At 41.0% G+C, this 24,251-nt stretch overlaps 1 protein-coding gene across 1 annotated transcript in view; it reads left to right on the top strand.

Annotated features, from left to right (window-relative positions):
• Positions 1-4,948: 4,948 nt before the first annotated feature.
• Positions 4,949-24,251, top strand: part of FLT1 (fms related tyrosine kinase 1) — a 154,772-nt gene continuing 135,469 nt past the window's right edge. Inside the window, exons 1-4 of the mRNA XM_019523793.1 lie at positions 4,949-4,994; positions 9,096-9,192; positions 9,496-9,719; positions 20,393-20,517. Coding sequence (XP_019379338.1) covers positions 4,949-4,994; positions 9,096-9,192; positions 9,496-9,719; positions 20,393-20,517 — 492 coding nt within the window. The remainder of the gene's footprint in view (positions 4,995-9,095; positions 9,193-9,495; positions 9,720-20,392; positions 20,518-24,251) is intronic.

The raw sequence follows: 24,251 nt of genomic DNA, 5'->3' as shown, positions 1-24,251 counted from the left end.
TTTTTTTTTTTTTTTTTTTTTTAAATGCGCAAAGCTATACTGTAATTATTCTTTCTTTCTTTCTTTCTTTCTTTTAAACAATAGTGTGTTACAGATGTTTAAAGTGTAATGTTTTTATGGACAGTAGATGCTGGATAGCAGATCACAAAAACTGTCCAGAATATGGTCCCAAACTTGAGCACAGTAGGATTGTATTCAGTTTGGGTGAGTCCTGTTCCCAAGTCAGTAGAAGATTTGCTGTTAACTTCATCTATGACAGGGTTTAACCATATATTGATAATTACTCATAGGTTTGTAAAACTAGGAAACGTGTGCGCGTTTTGTAAATCACATGCATAGTAGTCATCAAATTTACATAGACATGTTCATTTTGTATCTGATGTACATTAATTTGAAATAAGTCTGTATTAGCCTATGCATAAATCTCACCAGTGGGATGTGCAGCATCGATTTCAAGCTTCTGTTTCTGCATGTGAAAAGAACATTATAGTCTCACCAAAAGATAGACCACATTTCAATCACTTTTATTCTTTAGCTCCTATGCATAATAAACTAAAAGAACTACTTATGACATTAAACACTACAGGCTGTGACTTGTGCCTAGTTAAATCATTCTTTGAACCTGTCCTTAGTTTGGATAACTTTTTTGTTATCTAAATTAGAATTTACACATTAGTCAAATAGTCTTTTGGCTGATTTTTAATTTCACCAATACACTTTTTCAAAATAAAATATGGGGAACATGCTACTATGTACTTGGGGAGGAGATTCTCCACTTTTCAGATTTTAATTTATTCTGTTGTTTTCACATGAAAAGAAGTTGGACTACAATGCAGGTCAGTGCAAGGGTAGGTTGTTGATGGTCGCTTAGTGACAAACACAATGATAAATTAACATGTCTTGTAAAGCCACAACCCTCCAAAAAAGCCAGTGTCAAGTAAAATGCCTGAAGAAGGTACACAGAAGGCGTGATCCCCTTGTAAATATTGACATTAGGAATTTCTATGCTATTCTCCTTTTCTTTTTCTTTTCTGCTGAGCATGTCAAACCCTATTACATTTATTCTTTGGATCAGTTCTGTATTATTAAAAAATGTAGGCAAGTTAGTCATCCATGCATGGAGGGAATGTAAAGGAAGTTATTACTCTTAGTTTCCTGAGGCCCACACGTGGCAATGTTGAGACTTTACTGAAGAGCTAACTAGGCAGCTCCTCAGTAAACATCTTGTGTAGATGCGCCCTCTGAGTACTTCTTTATATCCCACCTAAAAGAAATCTGTACCTGTTTATTTTTTTTAATAGGTAACAGAACAAAACCCTGGATCTATATCATACTCCTACATGGATTCTTTTCTGGCCCCTGGCTGGGGGGCAGTGAGAATTTTCTGATTTGAGTTTAATAGCTTCGTGGCAAATGTTCTAGAGCATTGTGAATAACAAGCTTCCAAGGTTTTGTATTTTAAGTATAATGAAAGGTGAGGCTTGAGATTCTGTAGGTGGAAATTTTTGCTTATGATACCACTAATGAACTCAGGAAAAGTAACATATTTTATCACATTCCAAGGAAAGTTTATCTGATTGACCCTGTGATCAGTATTCTGGAATATAACACAGGGATCCTGAGTGAAGAAGCAGCATTAGTCTATGCTAACTCTATGAAGCAGAATCCAGAGAAAACCTCTTGTTAGCATGTGGACACATATCATGGCCAGAATGGATACATTTTCCCTGAATTTTACTCTGTCACTCATAAAGTAATACAGAACCCACACTGGTGTTGTTTGTACTAAATGCTATTATGGCACCTTGCCACAAGGTGGCGGGGGAACTGTTAATAGCCTATCATTGAGCAAAGGGCTATCCTGGGATAAAAGCGAGGGGAATGGACATGTGACATTTATCCTGTCATAAATTACCCCAGAGTAATGTTGTTATAGCCTTTTCCTCAATACCTTGACCTAAAGGAGACTTATTCTGTAGAGGCTGTGCATCTGATATCTGTTCCACTTTTACTACTGAGTAAGATAATTTTATTCCATGGTAATCTTGATGTGGTTCCACATCCTTAGACTACACCCTTTGGGGCACAGGCTGTCTCTATTTCATTTTGTGCAGTATCATGTGCACCCAGATTTTTCAGTATTTGAAATCTTTGGTATTTCTAAGAAACCAGTTTCAAAAGGAAACAACAAACTCTTTTTTTCTTTTTGTTGCAAGAATATTAGAACCATCATTACTCATATAATGAGCAAAATGTAAATCAAATACATCTGCCAGGTGGTTTATTGGAATATTCAAATCCTTTAGCTGGAGAACATAGACAAAAGATATAAGCTAAAATGTCTGAATTTAATTCCTTAACAGCTGCCTAAACACTTCTGATTATCTGTAGCCATACTTGAAATGTTATAATAATCAAGTACATTTGATCTCAGATTTTCAGTGCAAGAAATTATCCAGTTAATAAAGTTGTCATTATAATGCACATAAGCCATTGCAAAAATGCTCATGGCACATCCTGTCAGACTCCAACAAATTCTGCAAATTCTGCTAAATACCTTGTCACAAGGATATGACAAGGGAAAGGAACTTCAGAGGTGTAACTGGACAATACCCAGCACTGGGCAGGAGCAATGGATGTAGGAGAGATGTTACCTCCTTTTTTGCGGCCAGCATGCATCATTTGGCCATTTCAACACCAGTTTCCAGAGGCAAAAAAAGGAAATGACATCTTCCTCAGGAGCAGTGAACCACCTCTGCTGTCCCTATTGCTGGAGCCAGAGCTGAGCTGTGCTAATGCAGGAAAGTGCAGTGTGTAGGGCAGGGGCGGGCAATTATTTTGAGCAGAGGGCTGCTTACTGAGTTTCGGCAAGCCATCAAGGGCCACATGACAGGCATCCCAGGGCAGGTTAATATTAATTTTCTAAATCTTTTAGGGTCCCCACGGGCCAGATAGAATGGCCTGGCAGGCCACATCCAGCCCCTGGCTGCATTTTGCCTACCCCGGTGTGGGGTGAGTGGGTAAGACATTCCCCTCCCTGATTAGGCATCATCTGGGGCTCCTGCCCCACTTGCCCAACCATCTTTTTACTGCTAGTGCATTTGTCAGCAAAGCCAAGACACTGGCATTTAGATTTTTCGAAAATGATCAAAAAATATAAATATATTCATCAGAGGGATAGCAATGCCAGGCCTTGGGTCTGTGCAGATGTAGTTAAGGATCTTCTGGAAGGGCTGGATGTTTTTAAATCTGCGGGCCCTGATGCCCTCCACCCATGGGTGTTGAGAGAGCTGGCGGGGTTCATTGCTGTGCCCTTGGCCTAGCTGTACGAGCAATCGTGGTCCATGGGCCAGGTGCCCAGAAATTGGAAACTAGCTAATGTGGTCCCCATTTATAAGAAGGGGAGAAAGGAGGACCCAGGAAACTATAGACCCATAAGCCTCAAAACTGTCTTGGGGAAAAACCTTGAAAAAATTATCAAGGATCACATCTGAGGGGCCAGCAAGGGAGATCATGCCCAGGGGAAATCAACATGGGTTCATCAAAGGCAGGTCCTGCCAGACCAACCTGATGGCCTTTTATGACCAGGTAACCAAAACCCTGGATGATGGTGTCACCATGGACGTAGTGTTTCTAGACTTTAAGAAGGCCTTTGACACTGTCTCTCACCCCATTCTCATTAATAAATTAAGTGACTGTGGCATTGATGCCTACACAGTTAGATGGGTAAACAATTGGCTGATGGGGCGTACCCAGAGAGTGGTGGTGGATGGGTCGTACTCGACCTGATGGGATGTGAAAAGTGGGGTCCCTTAGGGCTTGGTCCTGGGGCCTATACTGTTCAACAACTTCATCAGTGACTTGGACAAGGGGGTGACATTGTCCAAGTTTGCCGATGACACCAAGATGTGGGGAGAGGTAGGCACGCTCGAAGGGAGAGAGAGGCTGCAATTAGATTTAGACAGACTAGCTAGAAGTGGGCGGATGGTAACAGGATGGGGTTCAACGTAGAGAAATGCAGGGTGTTGCACCCGGGGAGAAGTAATCCACAGCATACATACAAGCTGGGGAGCTCCCCCCTTGTGAGCACAGAGGTAGAACGGGATCTTGGAGTCATTATTGACCCCAAGATGAACATGAGCTGCCAATGCCAGACTGCAGCCAGCAAAGCCAACTGCACCTTGTCATGCATCCAAAGATGCATCTCAAGCCAGTCCAGAGAGGTGATACTCCCCCTCTACGTGACATTGGTCCGGCCTCAATTGGAGTACTGTGTCCAGTTCTGGGCACTGCACTTTAAAAAGGATGTGGCCAGCCTGGAGACTCATTAGGGGAGATCAGCAGCAAATAGGAAGGGCCCTATTCCCCCCAGCAGCACCAGGGGGGATGAGGAACAATGGTCAGAAGCTGCTGGAGAATAGGTTCAGGTTAGAGATTGGGAAGCACTATTTCACTGTTAGGGTGGCTAGGATCTGGAACCAACTTCCTAGGGAAGTGGTTCTCACTTCTACCTTCAAAAAGAGGTTGGACGAACACGTGTCTGGAGTCGTGCGATCCCAACGTGTAACTCCTATCAGTGGCAGGGGGTCAGACTAGATGATCTGTTCAGGTCCCTTCTGACCCCAAACTACTATGAAACTTTGAGGCTCAAAATGATAAATCCATTATGTAAAGACTTGTGGACCTTCCTTCTTTAAACACATCATTTAGAAACTGATTTAATATTATTTATAGTTAACAGCAGGGATTGGGAACATATGGCCTATGGGCTGGATGTGGCCCATGGAGGCACTGGATCTGGTCAGTGGAGCCTGAAGGCTTTGCCTCTGACCATGTCCATGGTTCACCACTTCTTCCTCCCCTCACTTTCTCACTGCTGTGTTGCCAAAGCCAATGCCATCCAGCTTGCACCAGACTGAGATGGGCTGTTCCAGTCCCACAGCCTAAAATGATTGCTGGACCCTGGTTAACGGTGTGGTGTGTTTATGAACTGGGTAAATAGTTCATTAGAAGAGCAAACTAAAAGAACTAACTGCAATTTTCTAATCCTTCAGAAAACATACATAGTTAAAAGGGTAGATTTGTGCTTTTTAAGTCATGGCTCCATAGATACACAACCATGAAAAAAAGAATGTCAGCACAATGCTTACCTGCCAGTTTTGGATTAAGATTTATTGGGGCCCTGGGCAAACGGAAAATTGGAGGCCCCTACACCCCATTATAAACGTGAATGTATGGACTCCAGCAGGGGGAGGGGCACCTTCCTCTCCTGGTGCTGCCACTGCTAAGGGCAAGGCAGGCCTCCATTTCCATGTGCCCCCCCCCCCCATGCCTCCCCTACCAGTTGCCTATGAATATGAAGGACGTTCTGTTTTGAGGCTGCTGGAGCTCTCTTTGGCTGTCTAGCTCTCAAACCGACTAGTCACTCCCTTGTGTTGCCCTAGCACCCACTAAAAGGTCCCTGTCTTGAATTAAGCAACCTGGGAAGGGATTGCTGACTTCAGCACAGTAATTAGTATTTAGAATAGGAGATCAAACACAAATTGAGTCAATCTTTGGTATATAAGTCTTGTTAGGACTTTTGTAAATAATAGGTTTTCTGTTTCCCAAAAGGAGCTATCAGAAATTTCCATCTGAGGTGTTTGACATTTCACACATACCAATGTTATAATGGTCTAAAATTTATTTTTATACTGATTTTGCTGATGGGCAGGGAGAAGGAAACAACCTAACAATCATCTTGTTAGTAGCCTGTTGCTTTGCTTTGATTTGTCAAAACTGTTTAATTAAAATAACAGTCTTCAAGCAAACTATTTTTTCCAGAGCAAAAGGGGCAAAAACAAAAGTCAGGTTTCTCATGAAAAGGTAATATCCACATTTTTATTTCACTGTTGTTCAACAAACAAATTGCAGAGATCCTGTACAGATATTTAAAATGTGTATTTGTAAAAATACTGCCACTGAATTACTCTGCATACTGATAATCAACCAAATATTGTGATTTATTTTACTTCACTCTAATTTTGTGCACTGGGCTAGGTCACACGGTATGTACTGAAAGGTTATTGTGGTTGACTAGAACTTTATCAGGAAAAGCTGCTCAGAACTTCTCATACCTGCACTCGGTGTTTTCAGCTGGCTTCCAGGTCATTTCCACTGCCAATTAAAATACTCTGTCTAAATTGCTGAAACTCTCAGTGGCTCAGGTCACTGCTACCTTACAGCTATATACGCCATCTACCAAGTCATGTGCCTTCCTCTGGGACAATGTATCCCCATGATCATAGTGGGACAGCTTTTAAAGGAGATCTGGAGAGGAATTTCAGACCTATCTAGACATAGCCTGGTGATTTAGGACAATTTGAGAAGTGGAAGATGCAAATTCAAACTCCCTCCGACTGAGGACGGCATAGAAACTAGATTCTCCCACCTTCTGTGCAAGTACCCTAACCACTGGCCTAAAAAAATAAGAGCTCCTTTCTCCTCTGACATCAAGGGCACTAATTGTGGTTTTTCTGTGAATGACCTTTGAGGAACATGCATGAAAGTTACATGCCTGTGCAGCACCCCAGAGCCATAGAGAAAATTTTGTGAGCGTGCTTAGAAGACCAGTTTAGCTGGGCAGGTGGAAATACAATGAAAAAGCCACATTATGGCAAAAAATGCCTCTTATGTGGCTACATTTGGATGTGTAAGTAGCAGCTGGATGCCTTTAGGTGAAATAGGATTTGGGCCTGCAAGTCCATCATGGAAATGGATCTATACTCTATTTGGTGCTTAAATCTGTATGGATACAATAGTTATAGGAGCCCTAGGGTTAAGTAAAATGGATGGATTAAAATCTCACTCCAGCCTACTTCATTACATAGTACACAAGACAATTGTGTTTTTAATATTGTCTCTTTCATATATTGTTTAATAAATCCTTTCTCTTCCTCTTCATATTCAGCTGCCTTTGGGTTGTTTCAAAGTTGTTCTTTTTATTTTGATGCAAGATCCTTATGACTTTGATTCAAGACTTTTGGTACTGTCCAGGTTCTGACCTAAGCTGGTAGCCTTTTCATAGTTTCATAGTTTCTAGGGTCGGAAGGGACCTGAGCAGATCATCTAGTCTGACCCCCTGCCATGGCAGGAAGAGCACTGGGGTCAAATGACCCCAGTAAGGTGGTCATCCAACCTCCTCTTAAAAACCCCCAGGGTGGGAGCCTGCACCACCTCACTTGGAAGCTGGTTCCAGACTCTAGCCGCCCTGACCGTGAAGTAGCGCCTCCTGATGTCCAACTTAAACCTTCCCTCCGCCAGCTTGTGACCATTGTTCCTGGTCACTCCTTGCGGCGCTCGGGGGAACAGGGACTCCCCCAGCGCCTGCTGATCCCCCCTAACCAGTTTATAACAGGCCACAAGATCCCCCCTCAGCCTTCTCTTTTGAAGGCTGAACAGGTTCAGGTCCCACAACCTTTCCTCATAGGACCTACCCTGCTGTCCCTTGATCATACGAGTGGCCCTCCTCTGGACCCTCTCGATGCTGTCCACATCCCTCTTAAAGTGCGGCGCCCAGAACTGGACGCAGTACTCCAGCTGCGGCCTGACCAGTGCCGCATAGAGGGGGAGGATCACCTCCTTGGACCTGCTCGAGATGCATCTGTGGATGCACGACAAGGTGCAGTTGGCCTTCCTAGCCGCCTCCCCACATTGCCGACTCATGTTCATCTTGGAGTCAATAATGACTCCCAGATCCTTTTCCACCTCCGTGCTGACAAGAGGGGAGTTCCCCAGCCTGTATGTATGGTGCCGATTGTTCCTCCCCAGGTGCATCACCTTACACTTGTCTGTGTTAAACCCCATCCTGTTCTCCTCCGCCCATCCTTGTAACCTGTCTAGGTCCAACTGTAGCCTGTTGCTCCCCTCTATTGTGCCCACATCCCCCCACATCTTAGTGTCATCAGCAAACTTGAACAGGGTGCTTTGCACCCCCTCATCCAAATCACTGATGAAGATATTGAACAGTGCAGGCCCAAGGACCGAGCCCTGTGGGACCCCACTTCCCACGTCCTTCCAGGTCGAGAAGGACCCATCCACTACCACCCTCTGGGTGCGACTCTCTAACCAGTTGGCGACCCATTGGACTGCATGGGTGTCTACGCCACAGTCCCCCAGCTTCCTAATGAGAATGGGGTAAGAGACAGTATCAAAAGCCTTCCTGAAGTCTAGGAAAACTATATCCACTGCCACCCCTGCATCCAATGCTTTTGCTTGTCTGGAATGCTTTGCAGTCAGTGTGTAGGCAATGGGATCAATGTGTTGAAAGTATTTTGTTTCACAAGAATTTTGGGCAGGGACAAAGTGGTCTGTCATGGCAGTTTTAATGTGCGGGATAGTAGACTGTGATGCTAAGGTTTTAGAGCACAGGAGTAAATCCTGAATGCTTACTCGATTTTTCCAAGGCTCCCTTTGCTTTTTTCAGGTTTATGTGAATGAGATTTATTTGTGACTGAAGACATGATAATCCTTCACAGAGATCATAGGTCTTGTTGTGAAATGGGGCTTCTAGGTGGGAGGCATCGTTTTCTTCTTCTTTCCCTGGACTCCACTGGAGGAATGGGCAGCAGCTCGCACTGGTGCCCTACTATTCCTTGTGAAGCTCCAGAGAGAGAAGACAGCTGAAGTTCCTTGGGACAGTGGATGGCTGGGGGAACCCTGCTAGTGCCATTCCATTGGAGATACGTAATCACAGCGCTAGTTTACTACCAAGCCACATGGCCTAGGGCCTTTTTCATGGGGGGAAAATATGTTTCCGCCCCCTCCTAGAAAGGAACAATTCTGGAACAGGCTCAGAGGGTGGAACATTGCAGGGATTTCGTTTCCTTTTCCCTCCTTCATAAGCTAGTGTCATAGGAGAGGTTGTAAGGCCCTGAGTAAAGACTACAGGATTTGACCCAAAGGAAGGAGCTGGAGCGGGGTTGGGAGGGAGTGGGAGAAGGAGGAGGGGAAAGTTGTGCTAAACCTGTCCAATCCTAACACTAAAAAATGGTTGAGTAAATTATATACAGGAAGGTGATTTGCCATTGTTAATGACTTTCTTATTGTTTTTCTAGGACCTACTTCAGGGTCAAAATTAAAAGTTCCTGAACTGAGTATAAATGGCACACAGCACGTCATCCAAGCGGGCCAGACTTTAAATCTCACATGCAGGTAACCAGCTGAGTTGGCTTCACATAATTTGGCTGGGTATTCATGCACCTGACACTTCTTTTTTTGGAACTAAAATTGGAAAAAAACGCAGTGTGATGGGGAAAGGTGGGGGGCTAACTTCAATGGCAATTGTTTAGTAGTTCTTTGTTGCTGTTGTTCTTTGTTGTTTCTGTTGTTTTTGGAGAATAAGATAAAAGAGAACCCCAGAAATAGCCTGTTATAATAAAAAAGAAAGCTTGGGAACTGGAGCTTTATCATTGTAGCCCAACATAATTGTTTTTGCTTCCTTATCTGCGTTTGCAGGGGGGAAATGGTTCATTCATGGTCCCTGCCTGAAACACTAAGTAAAGACAGCAAAAGGCTGAAAGTAATTAAATATGCCTGTGGAAGGAATGGGAAACAGTTCTGTAGTAGTCTGACCTTGAGCAGAACTCAAGCAAAAGACACTGGATACTATGGCTGCAAATACCCATCCTCAAGTGCTGTAAAAAAGAAGATAGAACCTACGGTCTATATATTTATTAACGGTAAGATTCCAATTTTTTAAAATACTTTGGTGCTTTAATTACAACACAACCCTAAGAGGCCACATGTGCACATCAACTAGGATGCAATGTATAAATGATATATGTGAATGACATTTTCAGCCTCATAAGATTTAGGAAAATGTATGGACTCATATTCAAAATCTGCTTGCCCATCATTTGAGAAAACTAATGCTCATATTTTATTTGCAAGAAGAAAGGGAAAAAAAGCCAAATCCAAACTTAGCTCACCTAGTGTGAGTAGAATTTTTTTAAGGTGGATTATCTTAAAATGGATCTGAAACATATATGTGAAATGATTAGGGTATCACAAGACTCAGATCAAATGCCATTTAAAAAATGCGATGCTCCTGATTTGCTACTCTGCATAGGTGCTCACTGTTAATTACCATTAAAATATGGCAGGCTTTCAGATAGCTGAAGGATACCAAATGCTGTCTTGTAGCGAATGAAAAAAATACATTTTTCAGCTCCCAAGGGCAATCTTCTCATTGTGTAGGAAATTAATGTTCAAATTGTTGTCAATTTAAAAAATGCAATAGTCTGAAGTTAATTCTTATATCAAACACAGAAAAAAATCCAGAATCAATGAAATCAAAAGGAAATCAATCTGTACGGATTAACTTTTGTGTTCAGTGACCAAGTATTGCACATTATGTGGGAAATGAAGAAAGTAGGTCAGTTGAGCTATAATAATAGGCATTGCTTGCTGGCCCTCACACAACTTTCAGGATGATTACATTCACTAAAAATAAAATTAAAGCAATGATAAACCCTGAAGATTTTGCAGTGTTAATCTTTCTTGAGTTTTCAGCCAAAAGTGACAAGATTAATGGAAGGTCTCCAGTTCATAGATTTTGAAAACCTGTGCGAGAGAGAATGCACAACTGGAACTTCTCCAAATGATGTGCCTGCCTGTCCTAATACAGCAGCTGTCAGACTAAATCAAGCTTGGTTTGGATTTTCCAACATGAAGAATGTGATTAAGGTTGTGCAGAAATTGAACCATTTGGACTACTTACTTACCTCTATAGAAAGCAAGATCTGGGCTCCCTTATGGTCCATATTCTGCTTTACTTGGGATGTTTGGGAATGTTCAAAAAGCTGCATTCAAGAGGCATTCAGTTCCGCTTTTACTATAGCTAAATGACGCTGCAGGGTATATTCTCCTTGCCAGAGCCAGTCTTAGGGGTGGGCAACATGGGTGTCTTCCCAGGGCATCATGGTTGGGGGTGAGGGGTGCTAAACACAGACTCACATGTACACATGCACATGTGAGCAGCCTGCGCTCACAGCAGCCTTCTTCCCTGCCCTGTCTCAGCCCAAATGATACCTGCCCCAGGCAGGAGGAGTGGTGCCCTGCCCCAGTGCCATGACAAGGAAGTTTGGCGCCTGTAGCAAATCCTGCAGCCCGCCCTCACCCCGTGCACAGATCCAGGGGGCACATTTCCCCCCATACTTGCCTGGGAGTGCACGCAGCAGCAGGAGACACCTTCTCCCCGTCCTCATGCCCCTCCAAACGAGCCACTCACAGCTCTGCCCCATGCCCTGCCCCAGCTGGGCAGCACTTGTTGGAGGCCCTTTGCTTTGACACCCAGGGCAGTCACCCCACTCGCCCCTCCCTTGTTACACCCCTGCCCTCCCCTGCCTCCATCTGCAGCTCAGGAGGAGCCAGGCTCGGCACGTGGGGGCAGGATGGCACGTGTTCCAGTCTGCCTGCAGCAGCACTGCTGACTTGGGGGCGGGGGTTGAGGAGCGCCAAACTACAAGTTTGTCCAGGGTGCCATTTTCCGTAAGGCCAGCTCTGCCCCTTCCCGAACCATTTACCTGTGTGACTTGTATTAACATAATTCAGCGGGCTTCGGGCTATGAAAACATCTATGTAAGAGTAAGGAAAGTAGAAGATTGCTCTTTTATCGACTGATATTTACTGCTGGCCAGCAAAATCTGTAATAGAGTAAGATGGGAGTATTGAGTAAGATGGGAGTATTAACCCTTTCCGTTCTTGCATCAAAAGTGAATCTCTCTTCCCATCTAACAGAGATGTATCCAAAGCTTCTCTTTCATTTGGCTACATAAGAAGAGCAAGAGTGGTTGCTCCATTGGCTAAACTAACCTTACACAGAAAACCCATGTGCTAGGGTGGCATGTAGGAGATGACTCTCCTCTGTCTCTAACGCCTCCTGCAGGAAAGGGTATGAGAGACACTCTTCTGTATTGCTGAATAAATACAAACTGGAGATCAGTCAATTTTTCTACCTCTTTATTGCTTTCTGAACAATATGTTTTTTTCTATCATTTGAAAGAGAATCTAAATTAGACATACAGGAGCTATGCTGGATTGCGTAGAGATTCAGATGATTGAACAGAAACAGCAGGTCAGAGAAACAGGGGTCTCTTCAGTCAAAAAAAATTCTTCAGTAGCTCAAGTAAAATTTTCAAAGGTGCCTATATGGCTCAGGAGCCTAACTTCTATGGACTTTCAATAACATTTAGGCTTCTTGGGGCTTATGTCATATTGAAAATGGTTTTAGGTGAAAATTTTACTCATGACCTTACTTTCTTAGGAAACTCAAAAATGGCATTCATTGGGTAATTCTATTTTATGCCATAATATCTCTGGCATCAGTTTTCAAAATCTGATAATTTCAGAATATGTCTTTTCTATGATATGTCAGTTTCTTATCAACAATATGCAAGTGATGTCTTTATAAATGAAGGTGATTAATTTTGGCAGACCAGTGATTATGGAATAAGCATAACTGTTTGTCCATTGTCTAATGAATGTATTAATTGAAACTGTTATAAACTGGGGAGAAAAATGTACTGAATTTAAGCAAGCTGAGTAAGAAAACTTTAAATGAAATATATATTGACATCTCTTTCTACTCATAATCTGTGGTGTTATCACTTATAAGGGAAACCATGCTCTTATAGCCTCTTAAACTTAACTCAGTGTGTTTTGGAAACCAGGAGAAATTTATTGATATATTTATAAATCTATTGAATTCAATTTAGAAAAAATAAGTAACCTCCACTGAAGTAGCTTTTTACATTTTTAAAAAATGTGTTACCTAATTGCTGTGTGCTTGGGAAACAAATGCTTTTTAAAATGAAGATCACTACAAGTTTTGTATTGTTTCCTGTGGCAGGACATTGTGTCAGTCAGTTTCCCATATTAGCTGCATGGGGATCACTAAGGTGTCTCTTTCCCATATTTTATCGTGCTATATAGGAGAACAAATAATTGCTATTTACAAACATAGAATCTGAATCAGGAAAGTTGATATTGTTTGTACAGGAAGCTATCACTTATTGCTTTAAAAACGTTGTTTGCTTCTGTGATTAGAAGCAAGGGTGGGCCTACACGTTCATTAATGAGCCTTTGCTATTGCACATTAAGTTTAGTACCTCTGAGATACTAGATAAAGGTGCAGTAGCTGCCATATGTATAGTAGGAAAGTAGAATGGGTTTTTTGTGACCCTTAATGTTCAGTAGACTAGTTCTACTGTGCATTAGCACATTAGGATGGTTTTTGCCATGACACACTAATGCGCAGTAATGCGCCCACTGAATATCAAATGGATAGGAAACAAACTATGGAAGAAATCAAACTTAAACTCATTAAGAAAATATTATATAGAAAGAAATGAAGATACAAGTCTTTTTTCCTGTGAGGTAATGAAAATTCTTGTAGGGGCTCTGAAAATCCCATTTGCATACCTTACACTTAGCCCTTTCAGTCCCCATCCTTTAGAAAAGGCAGCTTCATTAAGTTTTTCTCCAAAGCTAGTGAATACATCCACTTCTCTTTCAGCTGGAGAGGTCACTACTGTGTTGTACTGGGGAGTTTAGTGTACAATCTGTGGAGTATTAATGCTGGGTGCAGACAGCCCAGGAATTGAGACCTGAGGCATGGGGAACAAATGCTCTTAAGAGCCTTGGATTTAGTTGTAATTCACTACAACACTGGGTCATGTGGTACTAAGACTCACAGAACACAAGCCTTGGAAAAGGAAGAACATTTTAAATGTTCCTTTCCAGGATGTGAAACTCAGCAGTGCTTTTACTTATTTGATCATGAGGCCAAGCCCAGCTTTTCGTTTTTGCCCTGCTTCCCCATCTTACCTGCAGGGTTTAACTGACCGCACAGTCTTTAATGGGATACTGGTATTACTCACAGGAATAACGCATGCAGGGTTTTCTGCATGTAAATGTATCGTGCTAATGGGATGAAGCAATGTAAAAAACATGTCAAATGAGCCGCATTCCAGGCAGCTCTTTTGCCTGGTTGGTTTTGCCTAGAAGGGTTCTCCCCATGCCTGTAGCTTGCAGGTATCTTTTTTCTGGGTACAAGCTCTGCCTGTTGCTCCAGGCTGATCTTTCTCTGTGCTGCAGCTCATTTGTTTTCTTTCAAACCAGTAACAAGGTTACTCTGGTGTTTTAACCTCACCTCTCTTTGCAGGAATTCAAACAAATGCTGATCCAGGTTGAAAGGTTGTCATTTTCCCTGATGAATGTAGAGTTAGCTTGTTAATAAAGCATGATCAAGTTTTAATTATGGCAAAATAGAGACTTTTCTTCTACAAATGGATACAATTTCACTTGAGGAAATGTAGCCAGTTTCACAGCCAGATGATCATTTCTTGATTACAGAAGCTACAGGGTAATGTTTGACCATTGGCAACTGCTATTTCATTCTTATAAATGTGATAATTTATTTGAGAGGACCCTGCTAAACCTTGATGGCTGGGTCAGCAATGAGAATTATTCTGTGCAGCTTTTTATCAATGCCCAGCTCTCACTCTTTGCAAACATTCCCAGTGTGCATATGTTTAGCTCTTCTTGGTACTATTCCCTGGAAGATGAGATATTCCTTAGCCATCCCAGCAAGCATCCCACTTAAAATAATCTGGGTCTCAGAACTTGAAGATGAAGCAGCTAAAGCAAAGTTTTAGAACAGTACAACTTAAAAAGATCCATAATACCTACAATGTCAAAAAAATCTGCCAATTTTGATTGCTTAGTTTATGATGCCTGGATATCTCAAGCTGAAAAATAAAAAATAACAAAGATTTCAGTAGTAATGTACATTTAAAAATTCAAGCCTTTGAACTTTCAGAATGTTTGTCCTTTGGGGCTGCATCCAGATGTGCATGGATGTTTGGTTCCCTGGGGACAACTAGCAGTGGTACACCTTGTGCTGCTGCTACTTGTCCCCAGGGAATGCCTGTGCCATGCATGCTCTGGCATGTGACAAGTTGCCCTCGTTGGGATAAGGGACACTGGGGCCGGCACTGGGCTGGCCCCAGCAGCCTTATGTGGGGTCCTGGGTGCCTCCCAGGGCTGTAGCCACGTAACTTCTGCTGCATAGAGTCTGGCCGGCAGTGGACTGTGGCTCTGGCTGGCCAGGCTCTGGCTTTGGGTGGCACATGCTGCCGCCGCACATGCCACTCTGCTTTATTTCAGCGGGTTTTTTTTTACCCCTGGATAACTGCACTGCTCCCTTGCAGCGTGGAGAACAATGGAACATGCGGTATGTGGCGCTGCAGAAGTGTCTGCTGTGCCGCATGCCGCATGGCCATGCTCATCTGGACATGGCCTGGGAGTGCATTTTGAATTGCTTGAAGTAGACTGTGCAGGTCCTTGGGATGTGGAAGTCCCATTGACATCACTGGGAGTTCCAGTTGACAGCTTTCTGCATCTGGCCTTGCTGTTAAAATGAATTAAAGCTCTAACTTGAATGGATTTAGTGGCAAAACTACACAATGTTATGCCTCAGAACAGGAAGAGGATCTAAAAACAATTCCCTGAAAACTGGTTTTAAAGATCAGAAGCATCAATGTCAGAAAAATTCAGCTGATGATGGAGGTTTGGCTTAAAATAAAAAAATACTCTGAAAGTCAACAAAAGATTTGGCTGGGGTTTTTTTTAATTCAGTAATAACCTGGCAGTGGAATAGTCTGTCCTAATATCCGCAGTCTGGGTGGTTTTCTATCTTTCTTATCCCTGTCATGACCTGTCTTTGCTATTTGGCACAGTGTTATCATAGGAGCAGCATTTTTGGCTAGCAGATCATCCCACTAAGTCATATTATACTGATGTGATTAAACGAAAACTAGCTGAAACCAAACTAGGCTATGCAGTAGATGAACATATTTTTCATGCATAAAAAAGTTTGTGTTACAAAACAGAGACCTTGGGAAAATACTGAAATAAATAACATATAATTTCTATTTCTGCAGATGGAGGTACTTAACACTTCTCATAGTGAATAATTCCACTGGATGTGCCACCATGTGTACAGTTAAGCATGTGCAGTATCAGGGATTTAGATTTCAAGGTCTTTGAAATCAGTGACTGTCTTTTCATCATTGTTTATACAGTGGTTCACACAATGGGACCCTGATCTTTGACTGCAGCCTCTGTACATCAGCACATTGATGATGATAATGTGCAAAGAAATAACACATTAGAATAATAAATAGCAAATTCCAGAAATCAGTTATGGGATGGCATTTGTGAGAATGAGTACCTAAAGCTACCTGAAACTGTTCTAGCAATAACTTTCCAAACTGTCACTAGCTGCCTTGACTATTGTGGGTGAAAATGTTTTCTCTTAAGAATGCTATAACATCATCCCCTTGGCAAATTTATCAAAATGAAACTGTCCTAAAGTTCTGCTAGCAGGACTTTCTATCTTAACTTTGCATATTTATTCACCCCCCTCTGCACTTTTTTGCTTGTCAAAATTATTTTTGCCCTGAATTTGAGATTGTTAATTTGCATATCAATACCATTCATTCTTCATTGTTTAAAAGTTATTATCCCTGGTACAGCATTTCTTCATAGACTAAGAAGTGAGACAAGGATTGTAGAGTTTTCTGGATAGAATTTAACAACTTAAGGCCAAATTCTGCCCCTAGATGTTCACAGTCCACTTTTATTGTACCAGACTCACCTTTTAGTAGCACCAGAGAAAGTCAAGTGACTTCATTGTATAGGTGAGAGTGGGATTAATGGGGTTGCATTATATAACAGAAATATGAAATTAGTCCACTTACCTTAATCAAGTTACCTTAATCAAGTTACATATCTCTAAGAACACAATTTAAACGTCCTTGTAAATGAGAGAAGAAGAATGCCTTGAATATAGGAAAACCTTTGGCTGAGCTGCCTTGGTGATGAGCCCAATATAAAAATAAATATCCTGACCCTACTGGTCAGTGGCCAGACTTCCATAGACTTCAATGACTCTTTCATCCATGGACTTCACTTCTGACATTTTAATTTGTTTGTTCTGATTTGCAGTTAAAGAATTTATGTATAAAAATGAGGCTACTTGCTCATTTTTGGGAAGATGTGTGTGAGATAATCAAATTGCTTGTGCAAGATATATAAATACCACAGATTGGTTACTGATATCAGACATGATATTTTCCTGAATTAAGTTTTTTACATATTTAAATGTGGCTGCTAACCAACTGAATAAAATAGTTGCTATATATGTTCACAGACAATGTAGGAAATGACCTTCGTGGGTTTTGTGACTGAATATTTTTTGTGGTTTCATGTTGATCGTGAGTGAAAAATATTGAGAGTAACATAGCTAAAACCTAGTACAGGGTCACTAGCTGCAGACACAATTATTGTTCTAAAATACACTGTTCAGAATGTAGGAACCTTTATCGTATGTAAATATTCAGGTTTTATTTTTTTCTTTAGTTGCAGAGTGTTGTTCAGGAAAGAATAAACACAATCAATTCACTGCAGAACTTAAATGTTTAAAACCAAAGCAACTTAGCATATCTGTCTTCAGCAGAGGTGAAAATCCTCTTCTATAAAGATAAAATATTGTGCTCAAAGTCAAAAACAGACCCTGCCATATTCTGTTAAGGGCCTGATTCACTACTGGTTTTCTCGGATTTTAAATATAACCAGGGATCCTGGTTTTCTCTGATGAAAAATATCCCCAATTTTCAGTTAAGAAAAAGTAACCCCAAATCCACATTTTCTGTGATTTAAAATGAAACACCACTTGTAGAAAAATGTGGATTGGGATTATTATTTTTAAATGAAAATGGGGGATTTTTTTCCAACAGAAAAAACCAGGACCTCTGCATATGTAACATAAAACTACACTAGCATAACACTGGAATGGTGAATCAACCTCAAAAGGTGGAGTTGGCTCAGAAAACCAGGGGCAGGAAGTCAGGTAATTTTAGCTGCACTCCTAGTCCTAGCCAACTGATTAAGGAAGACTGGCATTTACATCATCTCAGGAAAGAATTATTTTTCTCCAGTGATCAGAAGGGAAACATAGCAGTAACTGCTAGCCATAGGTAGCTGTCAGCAGTGGAGGAAGAGGAGAAAGAAGGGAACAAAAAGTATTGTGTGGGGCAGAAAAGTTCTGTGTCATGAATGTAATTGTGCAGGTGATGGCTATGGCCTATCTTTGCCAAGAAAGAACCAGCACCAGCTCCTAGTTCTGGAGTAATGACTGTATCCCCTTATGAGCAGTAAGAAGGAAGGAGAATAAAATCAAAAGGAGTCAGGAAAAGCCTCCAAAGTAATTATGAAAACAAAACTGCACTAGGAAGCATGATGCATATTCCTTTTAATCAAAAGCAGGAAGACATTTGGAGCACTCGAGGACATATATTGCCCTCGCTCTGTGGCGGAACTCCCTAGTGATGTCAATGGGAATTCTGCATGAGAATTGAGACGTAGGCATAAATGACTTTTTATGTCTAAATGCCATACTGTGCAACTGTAATTCAGATATATAGAGGAAGAGCTGCTCCAATGTAATGACTGGACTGAGTCAAGGAACCTTATGAAAGAGATTTTAATGCTTGACTGTTTCCTCCACTGTGAATGGCAGCATGCACATCATTTAGAATAAAAGAAAAAAAATGTTGTTTGCATTTTAGACTGGTTTCCTGTCACCTCATTTAGATGGGCAGGGGTCCCCTGAGGCTAAGACATCTCAGCCCCACTCCTGCAATGTTGGCATCAGTTAGTGGTGACACTGTGTCTGCAGACAGTACCGGTAGTCTTCAGAGCAGCTCTTCCTCACACTTGTCATGATATAATGATCACTAGGTTATGATACAGGAAACAACTCTGCAAAGTTTGCTGGCTTTGGAAAGCAGCTCTTAATTTTGTGTCAAGGATGAATGAGCCTTAGGGGAGTAGTAAGTCTGTTAACTCTGCTGATGTTAAAGGGCTAATGACCTCTTCCATAACTGCAGCTCTTGCAAAACAAAAATGTTTCTTTAAAGTACTGCAAGCAGGTTCATTCTTAGTCTTCTCTTGAATCCTATTGTAAAGGAAACATTAGACTAAGAAATCCATAGGGTATTTTTATTACACATGCATCCTCTATTACTCATAAGTTCCTTTTACAAGCTCAATCGTTTTTAAATTAATAAAGTACTGTGATGCATTTACCTATAAATGCTTTTGTGACAATTTCATTTTATCTATCAAATCTCCACAAACTTTGTGTTTTCCCCTTTACGTTGGGGTAAATTTTAATGTAACTCTTAACTTCTAATTTTCTCCAGTAGAAATAAGGGTAGGATTTGCCTCCCCCACTACTAAACACCTAAGATATACTTCTATTGCATAGCTTAATGAGAAATGAGGACTGTAAATGCTCCACTTTTATTACAACATGCTGTTAACTGAAAGGGAAGCAAAAGGAATGTATTTAAAGAGGATCTGTTTATGAATGCAAATAACTTCTCTCTTTACAATGAGTCAAACCAACTTTTCAGATCAGAACCAAGAAAGGATTCGTATCCACAATTTGTAGTTTGAGTCTATTTATATTAATGAAAGCAAACAAAAAACATTTGCAAAAGTAGCAATAATGTTCCTTTTCCCCCCAAATATGAGCTTTTTATGTCAGTGTCCTTTGACAAAAAGATGATTGTTTAAGCGTACAATAAATTGTACTCTCAAGACTTCATTCTTGAGTTAAATGAAATAAAAGTTTCTTTAGCATTTGGACTTGTTGCTTACACAGGAGACATGTAAGTATTGTAGAAGTGGAAGGAAAGAAATGGTTACTGCTGACTAATCCATATTCCAAGAGTACTTCCATATCTGTCTGAATGATCATATTAAGATCCCAATGCTAGGGCTTCTGAAATTTGGTATGGGTTTGCCACTTACTCCCAGAGGAGTAGAAAAAGATTTTAGAAAGTGGTGTCCCTTGATAAGTGGCTTCTAGATCCAACTAAGCTAATTACTTCTCCCAGTGATAGCAAAGAATAAATGAATGGAAGCACACTTTTTAATTTATGTTCTAGCCCTATATGAAAAACACTAACCAGAAAAATATCTGTTGGAGCCTATCTATGTATGAAAGATAATGCCAACTCTTTATATAAAGAAATGCTCTGTAGTGATTATAAATGGATGATAAATGTATCTTTCAACAATACCCAAATAATGTTTTACCAGACCTGTTTAAATGAGATATGGTCCCCTGGTAAGCATTTTCCATAGATACTTTAGATAACTGAGTAGAATCTTCTAGTTGTTGTAGTAATCTGTATGTAGATCCTGTTTAAATTTTCTTTACATTTTTCCATAGCATTTTAATGTTTATGTTTAACTGCTTCTTTTTATCCTTCTTATGTAGATACAGGAAGTCCATTTGTAGAGCTGCACAGTGACATACCTAAAATTATACACATGATTGATGGAAGAGAAATGATCATACCATGCAGAGTCACAGCTCCAGACACTGCTGTTACTTTAAAGAAGGTACTCTAATTCGTGTGTATGTCTGAAAGTCCTACAGCTTATATGTACTATATTTACCTGAATACAAGACAAGATTTTTTTGCCCAATCAGAGCGCCTCATCTTACAATTGTATGCAACAAAACCTAATTAAATACATTATGTATCATTATACTGTTGCCAAAAGCAGCATGGGTTCAGTAATGGAAACTAACTAAAGTTGTTTAAGTAAAGCCAATGCTGAGCATGACTATAAAGCATGGGAGAGCCAGAACCAGGCCTGACACCCTCCTCTTGGTGCCAAAAATGCATTTGATCCTAGCCAAAAAGCCCAAGATGTTGATTAGAACTTTTTGTTGTTGTTGTTGCTCTTAAAATGGGATTGGGGTTGCTCTTAAGGAGGGAACAAGCACCGGGTCTGGAAGTACTGCAATATCAGGCCAGCACTCGGAGAGGCTGGAGCAAGTTCTAGCACTCTCTCCTGGCACCAAAACACTGGTGAGAGCCTGCCACACAAATAGGATAATGCAGCCGATCTATTTATTTATTTCCCTCGCTTTATGCTGCTCATGTGTTCTTGGAAAACGGCACATAACTCAAATTTGCATAAAGGGAACTCACTTTACAATGTAACAAATAGGGATATGTTCCAAGACCTTGACTTTTCTGACCACCAGACCCATTTCTACCACTTATACTAGACAATTTTGGTACTCACAAACAGCAGACAATACACACAAGCACAGGGCACTATCATATTGGAGATGGCAACTACAGAAACACGTGTCACAGACAATGAGCAAGGAGCACAGATCAACAGGGAGACTATTTTGGTGCATGTCACTCCCACAATGCACCGCACAAAGCAGCTGACTGTGGGCTTCCACCACACTGATTGCGTAAGAGTGAATTTACTTTGCATATAATTAATTTTGGGTATAAGAAGGGTCATTGCATAAGAGCAAATTCACATTTTTTTTAAAGAAATATATATTTCTTTAAAAAAATATATATACATCATCTAGCATAAAACTTTCCATCACACACCTTAAACCCACATTAAGAAACCATGCACCTGTTACAATAAACACACCCACTCCCCTGCGCACCCACCCACTGCCCTTTTACACACACAGAACCCACATAAAGGGAGAGAAACCTGTATATGGTAGAGTCCATTGAGTGCAATCCTACTCAGTGTTGACTCTTTTAAAAGTCACTGTGAGCCACAACATGGTACATATTGTGACTTCCTCTTCACTCCCGCTGAGCTGCACTTTTCTTTCCCATTTCCAGTGATTTCTGTTTCTTCACCAGCCTTAAATGTCTGGCAAACATTACCAAACAGTTCACCCACAATCCCCTTGTTGACCCCTCTCTCACCCTGTCACATATATGATTAGTGTGGCCCTGCCCTCCATGAGGTGAAGCCGGACCAAGTTGCCCTGTACCTTATATAAATTTTTGGAGCATTCTAGGACTCATGACAAGAACACCCAGTTCCAGTCATGAGTGGGAGACTAATTAGCACATAAATCCCTGGTGGGGAGGTATCTGGAGTACATACACATACTGAGTAGTGTTGAGCTGTGGACTTACTTGAAATGTTTTTGACTTCTGGTGCCAGCCCAATGAACCATATGGTTAATCATGAGCCTTTGGGTTTTGGACTAATACCATGCATAGTGGCCACATCTACATGAGATGCTGACTGCTCAATAGCCCGGTACTACTGCACAATAGCATCATGTGGCAAAAACCGTGATGCAATGCTACTGTGCAGTAGTAACGGACTACTGTGCATTAGCATCACAAAAGAAGGCATTTGCTGGTGCTACTGCACAGTAATTCAGGTTACTGCACATTTATTTAGTACTTGTTTATATACATGATAAACAAGCACTAAATAAATGTGCAGTAACCACTGCACAGTAGTATCTTGTGTAGATGCAGCCAGTTTGTACTGTATGTAAGTAGATACCAAAGTGCTGTTTAAAAGTCTGTTTATGGAGTACCTGTGCTAAAAGTTACAGCAGTTTCAAGAAAGGTAAAATGCATCAATTCTAGATGAACTAAATCTGTAGGTACTGTGTGCAAATTACTATAGCTATGTTTATTTTGAAGTCAGTGTTCTAAATTTGCTCCTCATTTCCATGTGCTCAGGGAGAGCAGGGTCTGACAGTAAGGAAGGGGTGGGGGGCGAGGAAGGGCCTTAGGGGGAAGAAATTGGGGGGAGGCAGAGGGCCATGGAACTACATTTATTTTCCCTGCTGTAGCAGTGGGATAGGGACAAATTCAAACACACAATAATTTGGTTCTATACCTGGAAAATTATAACTAATTTATAAATTTTCCATACATAGAATCTAATTATTGGGGGAGTATCTTATAATCAGGGTTGTCTTATATTAAAGTAAATACTGTAATATATGTGTATGTATACACACATTTATATATACATGACATTGTTCCTTTTTTCGAAAATATTTTTATGATTCTGAAATGTTCCAGCAATTTAGGAAAACTTAAGCTTTTTTGTTAAGTGATAAACTCTGCCCTGTATACCACTGCTGCTACAGGCGCCACATCGTTATGCCTCTCGGGTGCACTACCCACATCTGTACTCTGGGGTGGATCTTTATATTTTGCATAAAGATTTATGCTAAAGTTGAATGGGAACATTTTTAAAAATACTAATGGGATAGAAAAAGTTTTCCCTACCCATCTCTATATATTCTCAAGGAAACTATCAGAATGCATCGAATAACCTCCTAGGTATCAGGAGGAGAATAGTACTTTGTTATGTCCCTCTAGTTTAGCTTAATTAGAAGAGAGCATTCACAGAACAGAGTTGTATAAATGGAGGTATAACAACCGGGTTCTGTGCTCTGGGCAGCAGGGGCAGCAGTTGTCATTCTTGAGCCCTCTTTTTAAATGGATGCATGGGGCTGGTGCCTCAGTTACGCAGTCTTAGTTTCAATACTATATATAAGCTGAAGTGAATGAAGTGAGCTCCATATATGCAAGGACAAACGATCAGTACTGTTATGGGGGGAAAAGGTTAACACTCTTTGGGGAAAATAGCAGGAAACAGTGAAGTAGGATGCAAAAAAACCTGAGAAACTGTTCAATTAACGTATATTGGGTCAAGTTTTCATTTGCTCTGAATCATCATAGATCAACTGGCTTCAGTGATCCATTGCCTAGGCTCATTTACACTGGGATGTGATCCTGGTGTTTTAAGTCAGGGGTTAGAAAAGCATGATGAGTCTATGGAATATTGGCTGGCAGTAGGGTACGGACTTTTCTTCTTGTTTCCAGCTACTGAACGATATGAAAGGAAGTCAGAAGTAGACAGAATGTAACTGCTTTATTCTAAAATTACGTGCAAAATTTAATCTATACATAATGTCGTGAACCCACTATATTTTGAAGAGCTTGTGGAACGTCCTGTATGTCTTCCTGAATTAGGTGTACTGATACAGTGCCTGGTGTCTATAAACAACTAAAGATTAACTAATATCTAATGTTGTTATTTGTAAGTTTGCATGAGTTATGATGTTTGATGTAGATATAGCTTTATACTCTTGTATGATAACCAGTCAAAGAGGGTGATGAGACTTCCAGAGGGATGTTCACACCTAGCAGATCAAAGCTCAATGGTTTGGAGACATAAACACTGAAATTTTATATTTGCATAGCTATGCATATTGTGTGCCAATGCAGGCAGGCAGGGAAAATACTTTTTTGAAGGGA

The sequence above is a fragment of the Gavialis gangeticus genome, unplaced genomic scaffold, assembly GCF_001723915.1.
Source record: "Gavialis gangeticus isolate Ggan-Ray unplaced genomic scaffold, GavGan_comp1, whole genome shotgun sequence".
Taxonomy (NCBI): Eukaryota; Metazoa; Chordata; order Crocodylia; family Gavialidae; genus Gavialis; species Gavialis gangeticus.
The sequence above is the reverse complement of the archived record's forward strand: the minus strand, read 5'-3'. Positions and strand labels throughout refer to the sequence as shown.